Below are 24,639 nucleotides of genomic sequence, written 5' to 3'. Positions count from 1 at the left end.
TTCTGGGAATGGACACAGTCTACAGGAGTAAATATTGAAAGAGGGGGCTGGATCATTGAATCACTCCTAGGATGTGTGGTGCTCAGTCATTGAGAATGTACAAGAGTGAAATTGAGAGATGTTTTGAGAATGTGGGGACTGGACAGGATGAAACTTGTCATCTGAACAGGAGCACAGATTGAAGAGGATGGATGGTCTATTCCTACTGAGTAACACACACAAAATGCTGGCGGGACTCTGCAGTTTCATAAGACCATAAGAGTATACGATATAGGAGCAGAATTGGGCCATTTGCCATTTCATCATGGCTGATACATTTTCCCTCTCAGTCCCCATCTCCTGCCTTCTCCCTGCATCCCTTCATGCCCTGACTAATCAAGAATCTATCAACCTCTGCCTTAAATATACATAAAAGACAGACAGCATCTATGGAGAGGAATAAACAGTTGATGTTTTGGGCTGAGACCCATCATCAGGACTGGAAAGGAAGGGGGGCAAAAGCCAGAATAAGAAGACAGGGGAAGTGAAAGGAGTACAAGCTAGCAGGTGACTCCTTGTGTCACAATGAGCTCACCCTCAGAGCGGAGAAGCAACACCTTATATTCCACCTGGTTTGCTTCCAACCTGGTGGCATGAATATCAATTTCTCATTCCCATTAGAAAATATCCACCCCCACCCCACACTTCCTCTGTTCCCCACTCTGGCCCCTTAGCCCCTCTCACCCACTTATTACCTCCCCTCCGTACCCATCCTCCTCCTCTTTCTCCTATGGTTCACTCTCCTCTCCTATCCGATTCCTTCCTCTCCAGTCCTTCACCTTTCCCACCCACATGGCTTCACCTTCCAGTTGTCCGCCTTCCCTCCCCCCACCTTTTCATTCTTTCCCCTTCCCTTCCAGTCCTGAGGAAGGGTCTTGGCCTGAAACGTTGACTGCTTATTCGTTTGCATAGATGCCGCTTAACCTGCCGAGTTCCTCCAGCACTTTGTGTGCGCTGCAGGTGATAGGTGAGACCAGGTTGGGGGAGGGGGTGGTGGTTGAAGTGAGAAGCTGGGAGGTGAAAGGTAGAAGGAGTAAAAGGCTGAAGTAGAAATCTGATGACAGTGGACCCCGGGAGAAAAGGAAGGAGGAGGGTAACCAGAGGAAGGTTCTATTCCTTCTCTGTTGGTATTCTCATACATTGTCAAAGCGGGAAGGTGTGAGATTGCCTGCTGCCAACATTTGTCATATTTCTCACCCCTCATTTGACTCATAGTTCTTTCATGTCATTGGTAATTCAGAGAGCAGGCACCTTTAGGATATAACCCAGCACCCTTTCACAGAGCAGACACCTTTAGACCATAAGACCATTAGATATAGGAGCAGAATTAGGCCACATGGCCCATCGAGTCTGCTCCGTCATTTCATCATGGCTGATCCATTTTCCCTCTCAGCTGTAATCTCCTGCCTTCTCCCCGTACCCCTTCATGCCCTGACCAACCAAGAACCTATCAACCCCTGCCTTAAACATTTGTAAACACTTGGCCTCCACAGCTGCCTGTGGCCATGAATTCCTTAGATTCACCACACTCTGGATGAAGAAATTCTTCCTCATCTCTGTTCCAAAAGGATGCCCCTCTATTCTGAGGCTGAGTCCTCAGTCTTAGACTCTCCCTCCAGAGGAAACATTAGAGTTTGGTGTTCAATTCTAGCATCCCCTGTAAGGAGTCTGTACATCCTCTCTGTAGAGTGTTTTGTATGTAGTTAGGGTGCCCAAGACTTTCCCACAGCACTATATTTGACAACGTGGAGCAGAGAGCAGGTTTGTAAGTCTGGCTGGAACAAAGGATGTTGGGAATGGCGAGGGTGGAGTGCTGGCAGGATGGGTGTGTGATAGGTGACAGAGAAGGAGTGACAGGGGCCAGGGGGTGCAGACATACCAGCCCTGAGTCGCCAGCAAGTCATTTCATTCCAAACAATGAGTGTATTGATCATTACAGAATGTCTCTCCAGTGCTTCCCACTTCCTCCCCACTCCCTGCCCTCTCCTTTCCCATTTTCCCAAACATAATTCCCCCCTCCCTGCCCCCTTCCCACTCTCAGTCCACAACAGAGACCCATATCAGTATCAGGTTTATCATCACTCACATATGTCATGAAATCTGTTTTGTTTTGTGGCAGCAGTACAGTGCAATACATAAAATTACTACAGTACTGTGCAAAAGGCTTAGACACCCTAACACCTATATATATATATATGTATGTGTGTGTGTGTGTGTGTGTGTGTGTGTGTGTGTGTGTGCGCGCGCCTAAGACTTTAGCACAGTACTGTATGCACTTCAACCAATACCTTCTCTTTGCCCATCTTGTTGAGCTCTCTAATTATATGGTATCTTTTAATGAGTTCACCTCTCACTCGTCCAGAGGACACAGGTGCAGAATGTTGAATTCTGAGAGTCACAGAATCACAGAGTGGTACAGCACAGAAACAGATCCTTCAGCCAGCCATTATCATGTTGACCATTCCATGCATCTACACCTATCCCATTTCCCCACACAATGTCCAAATTCTTCTACTCATTGCCTGTCTAAATGCCTTTTAAACATCGAGATTGTAGCTGATTCACTACCTCCTCTGGCAGCAAGCTCAAGGTATTAACTAATCTTGATGTAAAACGTTTACCCCTCAGATTTAAAACCCCTCTTTTCACCTTAATCCTGCCCGCTCTTGTTTTTCATTCAAGACTCAGAATTCAAGATTCAAGATTCAAGATTGTTTACTGTCATTTTCAGTACACAGAAGTATAAAGGGAGAATGAAATAATTGTTAATCTGGATCTGATGCAGCACAGAAAAATACAATAAGATAAAAAAACAAAATAATAAGTTTTGGATGTGTTGAACAGCCTTCCAGCTTGGGGAAGGTAACTGTTTTTGAGTCTGGTGGTCCTGGCGTGGAGGCCCTGTAGCCTCTTCCCTGATGGGAGTGGGACAAACAGCACCTTTCCGTATATATGTCCTTGATGGTGTAAGATGGGAAAGAAATTGTGACAATCCATGTCTATGTTATCTATGTCCTGATCCATGCTATATTCCCTTTACATCATCCTCCCTTCCTGTATTGCTACATTCAGGGAGCAAGGGACTGGAACCCCAATGTCTCTCTGCAACGCTCCCTTGAATGTTCTTTTACAGCTGGGCATACCAACCATCGCTCTGCGTAGAGAATTTTTGTAATATGCACACCAAACAAACTCAAACCTCAACCCACAAAAGAAATAAACTACATCAGGCAGACAAAAGAACTGACAGGCACAATGGCGAAAATAAAATGTTTTGACTAGATGGCATCAGCACTAAGTGGGCCAGTGATTTATTAACAATGAGCTACCGACTTCCTTTCTGCGTTTATTGTTACAATTTGTAACAGTACTGTAACTTGAAATACTGACACTGTAAACACATTGAAGGTCTAAAATGTTTTAAAGTAAAGGTTTTGGTCCATTCATTATTTAGAAAATTTATGGATTATATTCCTTAACACATAATTAATTACAGGGTACTTCACATTTATATTAACATAGATTTCAAAATTATGTTAGCATAATTTCAAAATTATATTAGCATTTTATAAAAGAAAATTCCAACAAAGGCTAAGCGCATGTGAGCTTTTTAGTTACTGTGCGGCTCAGTGCTTGTGCACCTTAGAAGAAACAGTTTCCCTCTGTATATCGGCATTCCTTACTGCCCTACCTTTCATAATATACGTCCCGTCCCTGCTTCAATTCCCAAAATACATCACAGAGGCCCAAATTATAGGGAGAGGTTGGTCAAGCTCGGTCTTTATTCCTTGCAACATAGGAGAATGAGGGCTGGCCTTAACAAAATCTTTAAAATTATAGGAGGCAGAGATAAGATGGGTGGTAACAATCTTTTCCCCAGGGTCAGGGAGTCCAAAACTTCAGGGCATGGATTTAGGGTGGGAGTGGAAAGATTTAATAGGCTTCTGAGGAGAAACCCATTCATTCAGAGGTGGTGAGTATATGGAATAAGCTGCCAGAAGAAGTAGTTAAGGCAGGTATAACAGTAGCATTTATGAATCATCTGGACAGATACATGGAGGGGAAGGGCTTGGAGGGATATGGACTGAACACATGAAATTGGAATTAGCTGGTCGGGCACTGAGATCAGCATGGAGTTATTGGGCTGAGGAGCCTGCATGCATGCTGTATTTCCCTAAAACCTCATACTTGGATTAAATTCCAACTGTAAACCCTCTGTCTAATTGTCCATCTGATCTATATCCCACTATAGCCTTAGGTAATATTCCCTGTATCCACAATACAATCAATGTCCATGTCTTCCACAGACTTGCCACTCATATGCCCCCTGCATCCACATTCAATTCATTATTGTATAACTCAAGCAACAAGGATCCCAGCACTTATCCCTGCCCTATGCTACTAGTCACAGAGAAACAACCATACACAACTATCCTCCGCTCCATTGACCAAACCACATTTACATCCAATTAACCAGCTCACCGAGAACCCCAAGTGCTTGAGCTTTCTGAACCAGAAACCGATGGGTTGCTGCCATGCTGACTATTCCTCAGAATAACCCTCAGAATTCTAGACTCTGCATAACTGGCTGATGAGTTGGCACTTTACTGCTTATCCTGATATCTCTTCGTAAGTAGTGCAAGTCAGATAATATTCTTATAGTCATAGAGTTGCAGAGCATGACAGCACAGAAATGCACACTAGTCTGTGTTACTCTGCCTAGTCGCATCTGTGGAGGCTCCAGTTCACAGTATTGGGAAAACGGATTTTGTAGGCCTGGCAGGCTCCTCCACAAGCAGAACCCTCCCCAGCACGGAGGCCACCTCCAAAGGACGATGCCTCAGGAAAGTGGTATCCATCACTAAGGACCTTCACCATCCTCTTCCCATTTTTTCCAAGTTTCTATGATTTTACCCTCATCAGGGAGAAAGTACAGGAGGTCCAATATTTCTAGGATCCTGAACTATCCAACAAATTAATGTAATTAATCCCACAATCTTCTGTAATTAACACAATAATGGTGTATTGAATTCAATTATCAATTGTATTTAAGAATGTATAAGGCACTCTTCCCGCGCCCCTTCCATGCCCTGCTAGCCTGAAGGTCATCCAAGGTGTAGGACCTGCCTAGACCCTGATCAGGGTCACATGAAGCCATGGTGCAGGTGGTGGATGGTCGCCTGAGCAGCTGCTGCAGATCACAAGTCCTGGTTATGTGATCACTGACACCAGGCAGACAATCTCTGAAGAGTATTGATAATGACTGGGGTCACTCAGTTTGTAAAGATACTACCAAGAAGAAGGCAATGGCAAACCACTTCTATAGAAAAATTTGCCAAGAACAATCATGGTCATAGACCACAATCACCCATGTCAGACAACACGGCATGTAATGATGATGATGATAATGTTTAATCTCACATCCCAACACGATTAATCCCAATGTTTTGTCTAATTAATCCCAATGATGGTCTAATTAATCCATAATCCAGGGCATTTAATACCATAGTTTGGTGTAATTAACACCACAGTTTGGCGTTGTAACACCAGATTCTGATGTAGCTAATAACACAGAACAGTGAAATTAATGGCACAGTGTGACATAACAATGGCTCAGTTTGTGGGAATTAGTACTGCCGTTTGATGTAATTATTCCCACAGATTGGTGTAATTAACAATACTGTTTTGCACAATAAAGTACCACAGTCTGGCGTTCTAACACCATAACCTGATAGAAGTATATCAGTGTTGCCATGGCAGCGTAGTGATTAGTGCGACACTACTACAATTTAGGGCATTAGAGTTCAGAGTCAATTATGGCACCTTTCTCCCTGTGACTGTGTGGGTTTCCTCCAAGTCCTCTGGTTTCCTCCAACATTCCAAAGGCATACTGCTTTGTAGGTTAATTGGCCATGGAGCCATTGAACACTACAACACAGAAACAGGACCTTTAGCCCATCTAGTCTGTGCAGAACCATTAATCTGCCTCTTCCCATTGACCTGCGCCCGGACCACAGCCTTCCATCCATGTACCCATCCAAATTTCTCTTAAACGTTGACATCAAATCCAGATCCGTCACTTATGCTGACTGCTTGTTCCACACTCTCACCACACTCTGAGTAAAGAAACTCCCCTTAAACATTCACCTTTCACCCATAACCATGACCTTCTTGCTTGCAGTTACGCTGTCTATAACCCTCATAATTTTGTATATCTCTATCAAATCTCCCCTCAATCGTTATAAATTGTCCAGTGATTAGGCCAGGGTTAAGTAGGTGAGTTGTTGGGAGGTGTAACTTGGTGGGCCAAGAAGGGCCGATACCACACTGTACCTACAAATAAAATAAAATAAATATTAAATAAATAATCCTATGGTTTAATGATATGTAATCCCACAAAATGGCAAAATTAATCCAGACATCTAATGTAATTATTCCTCAATCTGTTGTAATGAATCAACAATATTGTTCAACTATACCCACAATTGAATATAATTAATCCGGCAGTATGATAATGATAATCTCACAGTTTGATGTAATTAACCCTATGATCTGACGTGTTTAATATCTCAATTGATACAATTAATCTCTCAGTCTGATTTAATTAACTCATTCCTCCCTTGTCTGTTATAGTGGGAAACACAAAATGATGTCACTATTTTCACATTTTAATTGTATTAATACCCTGGTTGATGTAATTAAACTCTTTCTGGTGTCATTAACCTTGGAATCCAGTGAAATTAATATCTTGTCCAGGACTAGAGGGCACAACCACAGGATAGAGAGACGTCCATTTAGAACAGAGATGAGGTGGAATCTCTTTAACCAGAGGGTGGTGAATCTGTGGAATTCATTGCCACAGACGGCTGTGGAGTCGGAGTCATTGGGCATATTTAATAAAGAGGTTGATAGGTTTTTGATTAGTCAGGGTGTTAAAGGTTACGGAGAGGAGGCAGGAGAATGAGTTTCAGAGGGATAATAATTCCTGACGAAATGGTGAGAGACTGCCTGTGGGATGTCTAATATGTTGGAGCTAACCGATAGTTTTTGATGTACTGTAGACCATGGTCTCTTTGGGGGCTTTGCTGTTGCAGGCATGGTCAGCAGAGGGAATGCTGATACTTGAAGCTGGAATAAGTGGGGGAGGGGGAGTGTTGATGCTGCTGGCTGATACTTTTGTGTGAGGGGGCAGGGTGCTTTGGGGCTCTGACATTTTTCTATTATTCATTCTTTGGGGTTTTCTTTTTGAGGAAGTCTACAGAGAGTAAGAATTTCAGGTCGTATATTGTATACATTCTCTGATACGAAATGGAACTATTGAACTATTGAACAAACTTAATGGGCTAAATAGCCAAATTTTGCTATTATGTTTTATGATGTTATATCTTCGTCCTGAGGCCCTTAATCCCACGGATTGGTGCAATTACTTTCCGTGTTTGTTACCATTACCTCACAGTTATGGTCTTGTGGTCAGCCTGATTCCAATTCACTCAACCATCTCAGTTATGGTGTCAGAACTGCCACGACACCTGGTACTAATCTCATAGTCTGAAGTAGCAATTAATCTCATCAGGCAAGATTACCCATTAAAGCGTATAAGTACTACAAACTGTTGAAATTATTCCCACTGAAAGAGATGATTAACCCCCCAAGTTTAACTTACTCAACACAACTCTCCCACTATAGTGTTATTTATTCCTAAAGCCCGGAGTAATTCCTTCCAGTGAGTGGCATGGTAGCATAGTGGTTAGCACAACGCTTCACAGTGCAGCAAACTGGGTTCAATTCCTGCTGCTGTCTGTAAAGTGTTTGTACATTCTCCCCCTGAACCGCCGAGTGTTCCTACATTCTCCCCCTGACCCGCCGAGTGTTCGTACATTCTCCCCCTGACCCGCCGAGTGTTCCTACATTCTCCCCCGACCCGCCGAGTGTTCGTATATTCTCCCCCTGACCCGCCGAGTGTTCCTACATTCTCCCCCTGACCCGCCGAGTGTTCCTACATTCTCCCCCTGACCCGCCGAGTGTTCGTACATTCTCCCCCTGACCCGCCGAGTGTTCCTACATTCTCCCCCGACCCGCTGAGTGTTCGTATATTCTCCCCCTGACCCGCCGAGTGTTCCTACATTCTCCCCCTGACCCGCCGAGTGTTCCTACATTCTCCCCCGACCCGCCGAGTGTTCGTATATTCTCCCCCTGACCCGCCGAGTGTTCCTACATTCTCCCCCTGACCCGCCGAGTGTTCCTACATTCTCCCCCTGACCCGCCGAGTGTTCCTACATTCTCCCCTGACCCGCTGAGTGTTCGTATATTCTCCCCCTGACCCGCCGAGTGTTCCTACATTCTCCCCCTGACCCGCCGAGTGTTCCTACATTCTCCCCCGACCCGCCGAGTGTTCGTATATTCTCCCCCTGACCCGCCGAGCGTTCCTACATTCTCCCCCGACCCGCCGAGTGTTCATACATTCTCCCCCTGACCGCCGAGTGTTCGTACATTCTCCCCCTGACCCGCCGAGTGTTCGTACATTCTCCCCCTGACCCGCCGAGTGTTCGTACATTCTCCCCCTGACCCGCCGAGTGTTCCTACATTCTCCCCCTGACCCGCCGAGTGTTCCTACATTCTCCCCCTGACCCGCCGAGTGTTCCTACATTCTCCCCCTGACCCGCCGAGTGTTCCTATATTCTCCCCCGACCCGCCGAGTGTTCCTACATTCTCCCCCTGACCCGCCGAGTGTTCCTACATTCTCCCCCTGACCCGCCGAGTGTTCCTACATTCTCCCCCTGACCCGCCGAGGGTTCGTACATTCTCCCCCTGACCCGCCGAGTGTTCCGACATTCTCCCCCTGACCCGCCGAGCGTTTGTACATTCTCCCCCTGACCTGCCGAGCGTTCGTACATTCTCCCCCTGACACGCCGAGTGTTCCTATATTCTCCCTCTGACCCGCCGAGTGTTAATACATTCTCCCCCTGACCCGCCGAGTGTTTCTACATTCTCCCCCTGACCCGCCGAGTGTTCCTACATTCTCCCCCTGACCCGCCGAGCATTCCTACACTCTCCCCCTGACCCACCGAGAGTTTGTACATTCTCCCCCTGACCCGCCGAGGGTTTGTACATTCTCCCGTGACCCGCTGAGTGTTCCTACATTCTCCCACTGACCCGCTGAGTGTTCCTATATTCTCCCCCGACCCGCCGAGTGTTCCTACATTCTCCCCCTGACCCGCCGAGTGTTTCTACATTCTCCCCCTGACCCGCCGAGTGTTCGTACATTCTCCCCCTGACCCGCCGAATGTTCGTACATTCTCCCCGACCCGCCGAGTGTTCGTACATTCTCCCCCTGACCCGCCGAGTGTTCGTACATTCTCCCCCTGACCCGCCGAGTGTTCCGACATTCTCCCCCTGACCCGCCGAGTGTTCCTACATTCTCCCCCTGACCCGCCGAGTGTTCCTATATTCTCCCCCGACCCGCCGAGTGTTCCTACATTCTCCCCCTGACCCGCCGAGTGTTCCTACATTCTCCCCCTGACCCGCCGAGTGTTCCTACATTCTCCCCCTGACCCGCCGAGGGTTCGTACATTCTCCCCCTGACCCGCCGAGTATTCCTACATTCTCCCCCTGACCCGCCGAGCGTTTGTACATTCTCCCCCTGACCTGCCGAGCGTTCGTACATTCTTCCCTGACCCGCCGAGCGTTCGTACATTCTCCCCCTGACACGCCGAGTGTTCCTATATTCTCCCCCTGACCCGCCGAGCGTTCATACACTCTCCCCCTGACCCGCCGAGAGTTTGTACATTCTCCCCCTGACCCGCCGAGTGTTAATACATTCTCCCCCTGACCCGCCGAGTGTTTCTACATTCTCCCCCTGACCCGCCGACTGTTCCTACATTCTCCCCCTGACCCGCCGAGCATTCGTACATTCTCCCCTTGACCCGCCGAGCGTTCCTACACTCTCCCCCTGACCCGCCGAGAGTTTGTACATTCTCCCCCTGACCCGCCGAGGGTTTGTACATTCTCCCCGTGACCCGCCGAGTGTTCCTACATTCTCCCCCTGACCCGCCGAGTGTTCGTACATTCTCCCCCTGACCCGCCGAGTGTTCCTACATTCTCCCCCTGACCCGCCGAGTGTTCCTACATTCTGCCCCTGACCCGCCGAGTGTTCCTACATTCTCCCCCTGACCCGCCGAGTGTTCGTACATTCTCCCCGACCCGCCGAGCGTTCGTACATTCTCCCCCTGACCCGCCGAGTGTTCCTACATTCTCCCCCTGACCCACCGAGTGTTCCTACATTCTCCCCCTGACCCGCCGAGTGTTCGTACATTCTCCCCCTGACCCGCCGAGTGTTCCTACATTCTCCCCCTGACCCGCCGAGTGTTCGTACATTCTCCCCCTGACCCGCCGAGTGTTCCTACATTCTCCCCCGACCCGCTGAGTGTTCGTATATTCTCCCCCTGACCCGCCGAGTGTTCCTACATTCTCCCCCTGACCCGCCGAGTGTTCCTACATTCTCCCCCGACCCGCCGAGTGTTCGTATATTCTCCCCCTGACCCGCCGAGCATTCCTACATTCTCCCCCGACCCGCCGAGTGTTCGTACATTCTCCCCCTGACCCGCCGAGTGTTCGTACATTCTCCCCCGACCCGCCGAGTGTTCCTACATTCTCCCCCTGACCCGCCGAGTGTTTCTACATTCTCCCCCTGACCCGCCGAGTGTTCGTACATTCTCCCCCTGACCCGCCGAATGTTCGTACATTCTCCCCGACCCGCCGAGTGTTCGTACATTCTCCCCCTGACCCGCCGAGTGTTCGTACATTCTCCCCCTGACCCGCCGAGTGTTCCTACATTCTCCCCCTGACCCGCCGAGTGTTCCTACATTCTCCCCCTGACCCACCGAGTGTTCCTACATTCTCCCCCTGACCCGCCGAGTGTTCCTATATTCTCCCCCGACCCGCCGAGGGTTTGTACATTCTCCCTCTTACCCGCCGAGTGTTTGTACATTCTCTCCCTGACCCGCCGAGTGTTTCTAAATTCTCCCCCTGACCCGCCGAGTATTCCTACATTCTCCCCCTGACTCGCCGAGGGTTTGTACACTCTCCCCCTGACCCGCCGAGAGTTTGTACATTCTCCCCCTGACCCGCCGAGGGTTTGTACATTCTCCCTCTTACCCGCTGAGTGTTTCGACATTCTCCCCCGACCCGCCGAGTGTTTCTACATTCTCCCCCTGACCCGCCGAGTGTTTCTACATTCTCCCCCTGACCCGCCGAGTGTTTGTACACTCTCCCCCTGACCCGCCGAGGGTTCGTACATTCTCCCCCTGACCCGCCGAGTGTTCGTAGATTCTCCCCCTGACCCGCCAAGTGTTCGTACATTCTCCCCCTGACCCGCCGAGTGTTTGTACACTCTCCCCCTGACCCGCCGAGTGTTTCTACACTCTCCCCCTGACCCGCCGAGAGTTTGTACATTCTCCCCCTGACCCGCCGAGGGTTCGTACATTCTCCCCCTGACCCGCCGAGTGTTCGTAGATTCTCCCCCTGACCCGCCAAGTGTTCGTACATTCTCCCCCTGACCCGCCGAGTGTTTGTACACTCTCCCCCTGACCCGCCGAGTGTTTCTACACTCTCCCCCTGACCCGCCGAGAGTTTGTACATTCTCCCCCTGATCCGCCGAGGGTTTGTACATTCTCCCCCTGACCCACCGAGTGTTTGTACATTCTCCCCCTTACCCGCCGAGTGTTTCGATATTTTCCCCGTCCCGCCGAGTGTTTCTACACTCTCCCCCTGACCCGCCGAGTGTTTGTACATTCTCCCCCTGACCCGCCGAGTGTTCCTACATTCTCCCCCTGACCCGCCGAGTGTTCGCACATTCTGCCGAGCGTTTGTACACTCTCCTCCTGACCCGCTGAGGGTTTGTACATTCTCCCCCTGACCCGCCGAGTGTTTGTACATTCTCCTCCTGACCCGCCGAGTGTTTGTACACTCTCCCCCTGACCCGCCGAGCGTTCGTACATTCTCCCCCTGACCCGCCGACTGTTCCTACATTCTCCCCCTGACCCGCCGAGTGTTCCTACATTCTCCCCCAACCCGCCGAGTGTTCGTACATTCTCCCCCTGACCCGCCGAGTGTTCCTACATTCTCCCCCGACCCGCTGAGTGTTCGTACATTCTCCCCCTGACCCGCCGAGTGTTTGTACATTCTCCCCCGACCCGCCGAGTGTTCCTACATTCTCCCCCTGACCCGCCGAGTGTTCGTACATTCTCCCCCTGACCCGCCGAGTGTTCCTACATTCTCCCCCTGACCCGCCAAGTGCTCCTACATTCTCCCCCGACCCGCCGAGTGTTCGTACATTATCCCCCGACCCGCCGAGTGTTCTTACACTCTCCCCCTGACCCGCCGAGCGTTTGTACATTCTCCCCCTGACCCGCCGAGCGTTTGTACATTCTCCCCTGACCCTACGAGTGTTCGTACATTCTCCCCCTGACCCGCCGAGTGTTTGTACACTCTTCCCCTGACCCGTCCAGTGTTTCTACACTCTCCCCCTGACCCGCCGAGAGTTTGTACATTCTCCCTCTGACCCGCCGAGGGTTTGTACATTCTCCCCGTGACCCGCCGAGTGTTCCTACATTCTCCCCCTGACCCGCCGAGTGTTCGTACATTCTCCCCCTGACCCGCCGAGTGTTCCTACATTCTCCCCCTGACCCGCCGAGTGTTCGTACATTCTCCCCCTGACCCGCCGAGTGTTCGTACATTCTCCCCCTGACCCGCCGAGTGTTTCTACATTCTCCCCCTGACCCGCCGAGTGTTTGTACATTCTCCCTCTGACCCGCCGAGGGTTTGTACATTCTCCCCGTGACCCGCCGAGTGTTCCTACATTCTCCCCCTGACCCGCCGATTGTTCGTACATTCTCCCCCTGACCCGCCGAGTGTTCGTACATTCTCCCCCTGACCCGCCGAGTGTTTCTACATTCTCCCCCTGACCCGCCGAGTGTTTGTACATTCTCCCCTGACCCGCCGAGGGTTTGTACACTCTCCCCTGACCCGCCGAGTGTTCGTACATTCTCCCCCTGACCCGCCGAGTGTTTGTACACTCTTCCCCTGACCCGCAAGTGTTTCTACACTCTCCCCCTGACCCGCCGAGAGTTTGTACATTCTCTCTCTGACCCGCCGAGGGTTTGTACATTCTCCCCGTGACCCGCCGAGTGTTCCTACATTCTCCCCCTGACCCGCCGAGTGTTCGTACATTCTCCCCCTGACCCGCCGAGTGTTCCTACATTCTCCCCCTGACCCGCCGAGTGTTCGTACATTCTCCCCCTGACCCGCCGAGTGTTCGTACACTCTCCCCCTGACCCGCCGAGTGTTCGTACATTCTCCCCCTGACCCGCCGAGTGTTTCTACATTCTCCCCCTGACCCGCCGAGTGTTTGTACATTCTCCCCCTGACCCGCCGAGTGTTTCTACATTCTCCCCCGACCCGCCGAGTGTTTGTACATTCTCCCCCTGACCCCCGAGTGTTCGTACATTCTCCCCCTGACCCGCCGAGTGTTTGTACACTCTCCCCCTGACCCGCCGAGTGTTTGTACATTCTCCCCCTGAACCGCCGAGGGTTTGTACATTCTCCCCCTGACCCGCCGAGTGTTTGTACATTCTCCCCTTTACCCCCCGAGTGTTTCGACATTCTCCCCCTGACCCGCCAAGTGTTTCGACATTCTCCCCCTGACCCGCCGAGTGTTTCTACATTCTCCCCCTGACCCGCCGAGTGTTCGTACACTCTCCCCCTGACCCGCCGAGTGTTCGTACATTCTCCCCCTGACCCGCCGAGTGTTCGTACATTCTCCCCCTGACCCGCCGAGTGTTCGTACATTCTCCCCCTGACTCGTCGAGTGTTTCTACACTCTCCCCCTGACCCGCCGAGAGTTTGTACATTCTCCCCCTGACCCGCCGAGGGTTTGTACATTCTCCCCCTTACCCCCCGAGTGTTTCGACATTCTCCCCCTGACCCGCCGAGTGTTTCTACATTCTCCTTTTGACCCGCCGAGTGTTTCTACATTCTCCCCCTGACCCGCCGAGTGTTTCTACATTCTCCCCCTGACCCGCCGAGTGTTCCTACACTCTCCCCCTGACCCGCCGAGTGTTCCTACATTCTCCCCCTGACCCGCCGAGTGTTTGTACATTCTCCCCCGACCCGCCGAGTGTTCCTACATTCTCCCCCTGACCCGCCGAGTGTTTGTACATTCTCCCCCTGACCCGCCGAGTGTTTGTACATTCTCTCCCTGACCCGCCGAGTGTGTCTAAATTCTCCCCCTGACCCGCCGAGTATTCCTACATTCTCCCCCTGACTCGCCGAGGGTTTGTACACTCTCCCCCTGACCCGCCGAGAGTTTGTACATTCTCCCCCTGACCCGCCGAGGGTTTGTACATTCTCCCTGTTACCCGCCGAGTGTTTGTACATTCTCTCCCTGACCCGCCGAGTGTTTCTAAATTCTCCCCCTGACCCGCCGAGTATTCCTACATTCTCCCCCTGACTCGCCGAGGGTTTGTACACTCTCCCCCTGACCCGCCGAGAGTTTGTACATTCTCCCCCTGACCCGCCGAGGGTTTGTACATTCTCCCTCTTACCCGCTGAGTGTTTCGACATTCTCCCCCGACCCGCCGAGTGTTTCTACATTCTCCCCCTGACCCGCCGAGTGTTTCTACATTCTCCCCCTGACCCGCCGAGTGTTTGTACATTCTCCCCCTGACCCGCCGAGGGTTCGTACATTCTCCCCCTGACCCGCCGAGTGTTCGTAGATTCTCCCCCTGACCCGCCAAGTGTTCGTACATTCTCCCCCTGACCCGCCGAGTGTTTGTACACTCTCCCCCTGACCCGCCGAGTGTTTCTACACTCTCCCCCTGACCCGCCGAGAGTTTGTACATTCTCCCCCTGACCCGCCGAGGGTTCGTACATTCTCCCCCTGACCCGCCGAGTGTTCGTAGATTCTCCCCCTGACCCGCCAAGTGTTCGTACATTCTCCCCCTGACCCGCCGAGTGTTTGTACACTCTCCCCGTGACCCGCCGAGTGTTTCTCTACACTCTCCCCCTGACCCGCCGAGAGTTTGTACATTCTCCCCCTGATCCGCCGAGGGTTTGTACATTCTCCCCCTGACCCACCGAGTGTTTGTACATTCTCCCCCTTACCCGCCGAGTGTTTCGATATTTTCCCCGTCCCGCCGAGTGTTTCTACACTCTCCCCCTGACCCGCAAGTGTTTCTACACTCTCCCCCTGACCCGCCGAGAGTTTGTACATTCTCTCTCTGACCCGCCGAGGGTTTGTACATTCTCCCCGTGACCCGCCGAGTGTTCCTACATTCTCCCCCTGACCCGCCGAGTGTTCGTACATTCTCCCCCTGACCCGCCGAGTGTTCCTGCATTCTCCCCCTGACCCGCCGAGTGTTCGTACATTCTCCCCCTGACCCGCCGAGTGTTCGTACACTCTCCCCCTGACCCGCCGAGTGTTCGTACATTCTCCCCCTGACCCGCCGAGTGTTTCTACATTCTCCCCCTGACCCGCCGAGTGTTTGTACATTCTCCCCCTGACCCGCCGAGTGTTTCTACATTCTCCCCCGACCCGCCGAGTGTTTGTACATTCTCCCCCTGACCCCCGAGTGTTCGTACATTCTCCCCCTGACCCGCCGAGTGTTTGTACACTCTCCCCCTGACCCGCCGAGAGTTTGTACATTCTCCCCCTGAACCGCCGAGGGTTTGTACATTCTCCCCCTGACCCGCCGAGTGTTTGTACATTCTCCCCTTTACCCCCCGAGTGTTTCGACATTCTCCCCCTGACCCGCCAAGTGTTTCGACATTCTCCCCCTGACCCGCCGAGTGTTTCTACATTCTCCCCCTGACCCGCCGAGTGTTCGTACACTCTCCCCCTGACCCGCCGAGTGTTCGTACATTCTCCCCCTGACCCGCCGAGTGTTCGTACATTCTCCCCCTGACCCGCCGAGTGTTCGTACATTCTCCCCCTGACTCGTCGAGTGTTTCTACACTCTCCCCCTGACCCGCCGAGAGTTTGTACATTCTCCCCCTGACCCGCCGAGGGTTTGTACATTCTCCCCCTTACCCCCCGAGTGTTTCGACATTCTCCCCCTGACCCGCCGAGTGTTTCTACATTCTCCTTTTGACCCGCCGAGTGTTTCTACATTCTCCCCCTGACCCGCCGAGTGTTTCTACATTCTCCCCCTGACCCGCCGAGTGTTCCTACACTCTCCCCCTGACCCGCCGAGTGTTCCTACATTCTCCCCCTGACCCGCCGAGTGTTTGTACATTCTCCCCCGACCCGCCGAGTGTTCCTACATTCTCCCCCTGACCCGCCGAGTGTTTGTACATTCTCCCCCTGACCCGCCGAGTGTTTGTACATTCTCTCCCTGACCCGCCGAGTGTGTCTAAATTCTCCCCCTGACCCGCCGAGTATTCCTACATTCTCCCCCTGACTCGCCGAGGGTTTGTACACTCTCCCCCTGACCCGCCGAGAGTTTGTACATTCTCCCCCTGACCCGCCGAGGGTTTGTACATTCTCCCTCTTACCCGCCGAGTGTTTGTACATTCTCTCCCTGACCCGCCGAGTGTTTCTAAATTCTCCCCCTGACCCGCCGAGTATTCCTACATTCTCCCCCTGACTCGCCGAGGGTTTGTACACTCTCCCCCTGACCCGCCGAGAGTTTGTACATTCTCCCCCTGACCCGCCGAGGGTTTGTACATTCTCCCTCTTACCCCGCTGAGTGTTTCGACATTCTCCCCCGACCCGCCGAGTGTTTCTACATTCTCCCCCTGACCCGCCGAGTGTTTCTACATTCTCCCCCTGACCCGCCGAGTGTTTGTACACTCTCCCCCTGACCCGCCGAGGGTTCGTACATTCTCCCCCTGACCCGCCGAGTGTTCGTAGATTCTCCCCCTGACCCGCCAAGTGTTCGTACATTCTCCCCCTGACCCGCCGAGTGTTTGTACACTCTCCCCCTGACCCGCCGAGTGTTTCTACACTCTCCCCCTGACCCGCCGAGAGTTTGTACATTCTCCCCCTGACCCGCCGAGGGTTCGTACATTCTCCCCCTGACCCGCCGAGTGTTCGTAGATTCTCCCCCTGACCCGCCAAGTGTTCGTACATTCTCCCCCTGACCCGCCGAGTGTTTGTACACTCTCCCCGTGACCCGCCGAGTGTTTCTACACTCTCCCCCTGACCCGCCGAGAGTTTGTACATTCTCCCCCTGATCCGCCGAGGGTTTGTACATTCTCCCCCTGACCCACCGAGTGTTTGTACATTCTCCCCCTTACCCGCCGAGTGTTTCGATATTTTCCCCGTCCCGCCGAGTGTTTCTACACTCTCCCCCTGACCCGCCGAGTGTTTGTACATTCTCCCCCTGACCCGCCGAGTGTTCCTACATTCTCCCCCTGACCCGCCGAGTGTTCGCACATTCTCCCCCGACCCGCCGAGCGTTTGTACACTCTCCTCCTGACCCGCTGAGGGTTTGTACATTCTCCCCCTGACCCGCCGAGTGTTTGTACATTCTCCTCCTGACCCGCCGAGTGTTTGTACACTCTCCCCCTGACCCGCCGAGTGTTTGTATATTCTCCCCCGACCCGCCGAATGTTTGTATCATTTTGATTCCAGATTATTTTCACCTGATTTTATATGAAATGGTAACATCACACTCATGGGAAACAGATCTTATCTTCCCAGTTTCTCCTTATAACTCAAGCTCTTCAGCCCAGGCAACATCCTCGTGAACTTTCTAGCTTATTCACCTCCTTTCTATAGTGTAGTGACCAGAAAGGCATCCGTTATTCTTGGAGACCATGAATCTACGCCTGGAAAGTCTTCATTCTCCAGGGCGCAGGCCTGGGCAAGGTTGTATGGAAGACCAGCAGTTGCCCATGCTGCAAGTCTCCCCTCTCCACGACACCAATGTTGTCCAAGGGAAGGGCATTAGGACCCATACAGCTTGGCACCAGTATCGTCGCAGAGCAATGTGTGATTAAGTGCCTTGCTCAAGGACACAACACGTTGCCTCGGCTGGGACTCAAACTCATGACCTTTAGGTCGCTATTCCAATGTCTTAACCACTTGGCCACCTGCCCACAGCACACGATACTTCACGGAATGTCTAAATGACATTTTGTACAGCTGTAATATGAATCTCAACTCTTCTACTTGGTGCTATAATTGATGAAGGTCAGCTGGCCTACAGCCCTCTTCACCTCCTGTCTACCTGTGGCACCAACTTCACATACTTGACAGTCACAAAAACAATGGAGAGATTATTGGAGGTGAGGTGGTCTTCAGGTCTTGGCAATATCCCTGTAAATTTTCTCTGTACTCTTTGAATCTTATTGACATCTTTCCTATGGGTAGGTGACCAGAACTGCACACAACACCTCAAATTTGTCCACACTAACATTTTATATATATTTAATATCCTAACTCCTGAACTCAATACTCTAGTTTATGAAGACATCTGGTTTGGACTGGATATGCTGCAGGGCTTGTTTCTGTGCTCTGTGACTCTATGAAATGTTAACTGTTTCTCTTTCCACTGGTGCTATCTGACCTGCTGAGTGTTTCCAGCTATTTCACTCTGAGTCCGTATGACATTGGAGTTGCAGTATTGGGCCATTTGGCCCATCAAATCTGCTCTGCTATTCCATCATGCCTGAACTATTATCCTGCTCAACCCCATTCTCCTGCCTCCTTCCTGTGACCTTTGACGCTCTTACTAAAAGAACCTATCAACTTGTGCTTTAAATACACCCAAAGACTTGGCCTCTACAGCCACTGTGGCATGGAATTCCACAGATTAATCACTTCCTGGCTGAAGAATTTCCTCCTCATCTCTGTACTAAAGGGACATCCTTCTATTTGAGGTTGTGCCCTCTGGTCCTAGACTCTCCCACTGTAGGTAACATCCTCTCCATGTCCACTCTATCTAGGCCTTGCAATAGGTTTCAATGAGATAGATTTTCATCACCCTGAATATCTGTTTTTGACTTAGTTTATGTCATCGTTTGGTGATTTTCATCTCATGGCTAAGTCTGTATTCAAATGCCAACAATGCCATATTCTGACATACTCAAGCCTTGTGATTTGATAGAATTAGTTTCAGAGGTGGGACTAATTTACCATCCAGTGTGATGGTGAACTTAATGTCAAAATTGGATTTATTCTCATAGCATAAAATATCCATGATCTCACTAAGAATGAAAGAGTGGAGAGAAAAGTTAGAAGGATGAGGCCAGGTGTTGAGGAAATGAGTTACGGGGAATGATTGAATAGGTTAACACTTTATTTCCTGGAGTGTGGGAGAACGAGTGGTGATTTTGTAGAGATATACAAAATTATGAGGTGTATAGATAGATTAAATGCAAAAAGGCTTTTTCCACTGAGGTTGGGTAAGACTAGAACTAGATGTCATTGGTTAAGGGTGAAAGGTGAAATATTTAAGGCAAAGCTGAGGGGTAAGTTTTTTCACTCAGAGGGCACTGAGAGTGTGGGAATGAGCTGTCAGTGGAAGTGGTAGATGTGAGTTCGATTTCAACCACTAAAAGAAGTTTGGATAGGTACATGAATGGGAGAGGTGCAGATCAATAGACCTAGGCAGAATAACAGTTCGGCAAGACTAGATGGGCTGAAGGGCCTGTTTCTGTGCTGTAGCACTCTATGACTCTATGATATAATTTCTTCCTTACCATTTCATGATCAGATGGCAGGACAAGTTTGAAAGATTGAGTGGCCTAATCCTGCTCCTATTTCCTTGTGTTTACGGCATTTTTAATCTGTTGGTATGATGAAATGAATCCTGGTTTTGAATTTGTAGAACCCCTGATTCTGATTAACTTAATCCCACTGCCTGATAACCATCGATTTCTTTCTGCAGTCTAAAACTTTCCTCCTCACTTACAACCATTCAGCCAACTTTTGTATCATCTATAAACTTAATTTTGTGCCCTTGCACATTAAGATTAAATTTAAAAGCAAGGGGCAAAGTTCTGAGCACCAGTGAACCTGTAACAGTTCAACTATCACCAAAGCACACATCAGCCATTTGCTACAGCCACAATTTAGCAGCTCTACTTCATTAGGAGTTTGGGGAGATTTGGTATGTCACCGGAGACTCTTGCAAATTTCTATAAACGTACAGAGAAGAGAATTCTGGCTGATTGCATCACATCCTGTAATTAAACCCACATCCACCACTTCTATGGGTAGCTCGTTCTGTACGCGCAGCACCCTCTGAGTGAAGGATTTCCCCTTAAATATTTTACCTTTCACCCTAAACCAAAGACCTCTAGTTCTGGTATCATCCGACCTGAGTAGAAAAAGCCTGCAAACATTCACCCCTCATAACTTTATATACTTCTATCATTCTCCTTTGCTCATGTCAATGAAGTCCCAACTGTTAGCTGTTTTCTTTTTTATTATATATTACATACTAGCTTAACACTATGTATGATTTTGATAGTCTATTTCAATCTCTGTTTGTATTGCTATTGATATATATATTTGAGATAATTCTCCTCTTGTTTGTATTTATGTTCCTTTTAAATCAATAAAAAGACTAATAAAAAAATAAAGTCTTGACCTATTCAACCTTTCTGTATGACTCACATCCTCAAATCCTTGTTAATTTTGTCTGTACACTTTCAAAATTATCAATATCTTTCCTATAGGTAGATGATCAGAACTGCACACAATACTCCATATTAGACCTCACCAATGTCTCATACAACTTCAACTTCCCAACTCTGTATTCAATGGCCTGATTTATGAAGGTCAATATGGCAAAACTCTCTTTATGACCCTGTCTACCTGCAATGTCAATTTCAAGGATTTATTGATTTGTATTCCCAGACCCTCTGCTCTACTGCACTCTTTAATGCCTGACTATTCAGTGTGTAAGTCCTACCCTGATTTATTCTGCCAAACGGCAACACCACATATTTGTCTGCATTAATTACTACCTGCTATTTTTCCACCCATTTCTAAGCTGGTCCAGATCCTGCTTCAAGCTTTGATAGTCTTCCTCAGTGTCCATTATGCCCCCAATCTGATATATGCCAGAGAGAGGTCCGGGTCTGGGTGTAATATGCCATTCTCATGTACTGTTCCCTTAATGTTCCTCCGTGTTTAGAATTAACTCAGTGACTGAGTTACCACGGTTGACCAGAGTTGGAGATTCACCACTTTCTGAGTGAAGAAATATTTCAACTTTACACAACTCAACCTGTGGTCCTAGTGCCTGCCTCCTCAACTGGAGGAAATGCTCTCCCTGCATCCAGACCATTGAGCTTTGATGAGATCTTATTTTACTCAATTCTTTCTGAATACACCACACACTTGCCTGTTCACAAACAAGAGAAAATCTGCAGATGCTAGAAATCCCAGCTACACACACAAAATGCTGGAGGAACTCAACAGGCCAGGCAGCATCTAAGAAAAGAGCACAGTCAGCGTTTCAAGTTCCTCCAGCATTTTGTGTGTGTTGCATGCTTGTCTGTGTTAAATTCCATCTGACATTTGTCTCCCTTGTCCACATGACAGAGGCCTGGTGCAGTGTTTCATGTTCAACCAGGAAGGTACAGTGACTGCACCTCTATAACACAGTAAATAAAAATGAAAGAAGCTGCAGATGCTGAAAATCTGAAATAAAGCCAGAAGATACTGGAAACACACAGCAGGTCAGGAAGCATCTGTGGTGAGTGAAACAGTCAATGCTACAGGTCAAAGATCTTTCATCGATTCTGCAAGGACATAGACCTAAAATGTTGACTTGATTCTCAATTCTGCTGATACTTTCTGACCTATAGTTAAGGTAGTTAGGCTGGAACTGTAGATAGAACTAATAAGACCACAGCTTGGTTACTGGGTACAGTTCTGGCCACACCAACTAAGTGACTATACAGGAGAGGGTGCAGCAGAGATTTGGAAGAGTATTACCAGGACTGGAAAATTGCAGCTGTGGAGAAAGGCTGGGTAGGGTGAGAATCACATTGGACCAGTGGAGAGTGGTAGAACATTTTACTCTGATGTATACCATCCGATACAGGAGTTGCAAGGCATCTGACTGCAAGACCCTACAAAAGATTATGAGGAATGCTGAGAGGGTCATTGTGGTCTCTCTTCCACCCATCCCAGATACTTACAAGGAGCACTGTGTACACAGGGCTCTTAGCATTGTCAATGATCCCTCCCATCCATCCAACAATCTCTTTGACCCCTTACCATCAGGCAGGGGTACCATAGCATTAGGACAAGGACTGTTGGGATGGGAAACAGCTTCTTCCCCCAGGCCATGAGACTACCCCACCCAGGCCTCACCACATATGAAGCATTATACTGTTTACTTTTTAACTTGTAACACAAATGCCCCTTACTATTTTTAATTTATTTTTGGTAATATTACTTTATGTGTTGTGTGTGAGTTACATATACTGTGTTGTGCACCTTGGTCTGGAGGAATGTTGTTTCATTTGACAGTATACATGTGTAGGGTTGAATGGCAATGAAGTTAAACTTGAACTTGGACTAAACTGATGACGTCCCGAGTCAGAGTAAAGAGTTTGGATTTGTTTCTCATCATCTCAGGGGTATAGACTGAAACCAGTTAGAAAGATCAAGAGACAAAGGAATACTTTTCACTCAGATATTGTCAGGGGCGGGGGTCAGGAACACACACCTTAAAAGGACAAGCTACAGACTGGTTCACAACTGAGGAGCACAGTTTCAACTAGCACAGACACGAAGGGCCAAATGGCTTCCCGTGCTGGAACATTGCGCTGATTTTATAATGCAATCACCCCCATGTAATTAATCCCAGTTAGATGTAAACAGTGTTGTAATTAATTCTACAGTGTGCTGTTATGCTCTAATGCTCTAATGTAATTCATTCTACAGTGTCAAGTAATCAATCCTCAAAATAGTCAAACCTGGCAGCCCGGTGGTAATCATCCCCGACCACTCCATAGCTGAGCGGTTTAATTCGTTCCCACATTCTGATTTACACTGTTATGCCCCATAGTTACCTGGCCTCTCCTCCCTCCGGTGAAGAGTCCTGGATGTCCTGCCCTGGTTGACATGTGTTGTGGTCAATCAGCAGTGAGCAGACTCCAAGGGGTATTTGTATCTGCTGTGGGATCCCTATGTACTCGCAGAGTCCCCCGCTCCTGTCGAATTCACACATCCAACCCGCAACTAAACGTCAGTGAAGTAGTTTGATTAAGTTCGATTAACCCGATGGGTCGGGAAGAAAACCTTCACCCCAACCTTTGTCTCAGTGCGAGTTCAGGGCACAATCTTCGCCAAGCAGCAAGAACTTTCAGAGGCGTGGGCCGGGCTCTCATCCTCGGGGGACAGCCGAGAGTCTTTCTTTGATTTGCGCTGGTACACCGTCGTTCATCGCTCACCACCCTGGGGTGAGGGGACTACAGGGCATGGGAAACACTAGGACGGCGGGCGCCCCAGAAACTCTCTCTTTAGCCCCTTCATAGCAGCACCTAGTGACCAACCCGTTACGGAGAGAGGGCGGGCAACTGCGGGGGAAATAATGGGCCATTAGTGTCAATCAGAATGTGAAGAAGAATTCAATCAACTGCACCAGAGATTAATTACATTAGACTGCAGGAATGTAGAGGTACCGGCTACCAATTGTGTCAATCGATCGCAATCGTTCCAACTGCAGAGCACTGCAACTAGACTTTCTTAAGGACATTTTAAAAGAAAACTTTACTTCATGTGGCGGGGTATCCCTAGCTGTGACCTGTCCTCCCCCCTCCCCGCCCTCTTACCTATGGTGGTGATCACGGTGATGGCAAAGTAGAAGGAGCCAGCGAATTTCCACTGGTGCCCGGCGCGGTGCGGCTCGCTTTGCAGAACTACCCATTCCAGTTCCTTGTAATCCTCCTCACTCATGCCGTACTTGCTCTTCAGTTCCATGCGCTTGGAGTTCAGCAATCGCTTGCGGGAGGTCTCGAAGTCGGACTCGAGCGCGTCGAAGACGGCGGCGCCCACCAGCAGGTAGGTGAACATGCAAAGGATGAGGGAGAGAGTCCGCACGTTCTGCCGCTTCATGACCGCCAGAGCCCGGCTCCAGCTCGCCGCATCCCCGCCTCCCCCCACCCACAGCACCCCGGGCACTCCGGCCGCGGGGACGCGCGAAACCGCGCGCCTCCCGGCGATGTGCACGCGTCTCAATGTAATAATCAACTGATTAAAATAAATGTGTGACCCGAGAGTCTCTCTAAGGGGCAAAATCCCCCACCCAGCCCGAAGTAGGGTTGAGGTGGTTTTAGCTGGAATGAGTTGAGTCAGTTTAGACCCAGTTGGATGGTTATGGCCAGGCTTAACTTGTTTGGGATGGATCGGATTTAGCTGGTCGTTTTCGCTTGAGATGGACTGGATGGTTTAGCGTGGTTTGGATTGGCTGCGGTTATGATGGGTAGCTTTGGTTTAGTTTGGGTTGGTTTAGGGAGGTTGAGTGTGGATTGGATTGGTCTAGTTTGGGTTGGCTTGGATTAGCTAGGTTTAATGTTGGCTGAATTGGATAGGGGAGGTTTAGGGTTGGAAAGAGTCGGTTTGATCTAATGTAGGTC

General features: G+C 49.9%; 1 protein-coding gene across 1 annotated transcript in view; it reads right to left on the bottom strand.

Annotated features, from left to right (window-relative positions):
- The window catches only part of LOC134359891 (potassium channel subfamily K member 9-like), a 67,637-nt gene extending 43,519 nt beyond the window's left edge, over positions 1 to 24,118 (bottom strand). The window contains exon 1 of the mRNA XM_063073700.1: positions 23,836 to 24,118. Within this exon, the coding sequence (XP_062929770.1) occupies positions 23,836 to 24,118 (283 nt within the window). The remainder of the gene's footprint in view (positions 1 to 23,835) is intronic.
- Between the last annotated feature and the right edge of the window lie 521 nt (positions 24,119 to 24,639).

The sequence above is a fragment of the Mobula hypostoma genome, chromosome 2, assembly GCF_963921235.1.
Source record: "Mobula hypostoma chromosome 2, sMobHyp1.1, whole genome shotgun sequence".
Lineage (NCBI taxonomy): Eukaryota > Metazoa > Chordata > Chondrichthyes > Myliobatiformes > Myliobatidae > Mobula > Mobula hypostoma.
The sequence above is the reverse complement of the archived record's forward strand: the minus strand, read 5'-3'. Positions and strand labels throughout refer to the sequence as shown.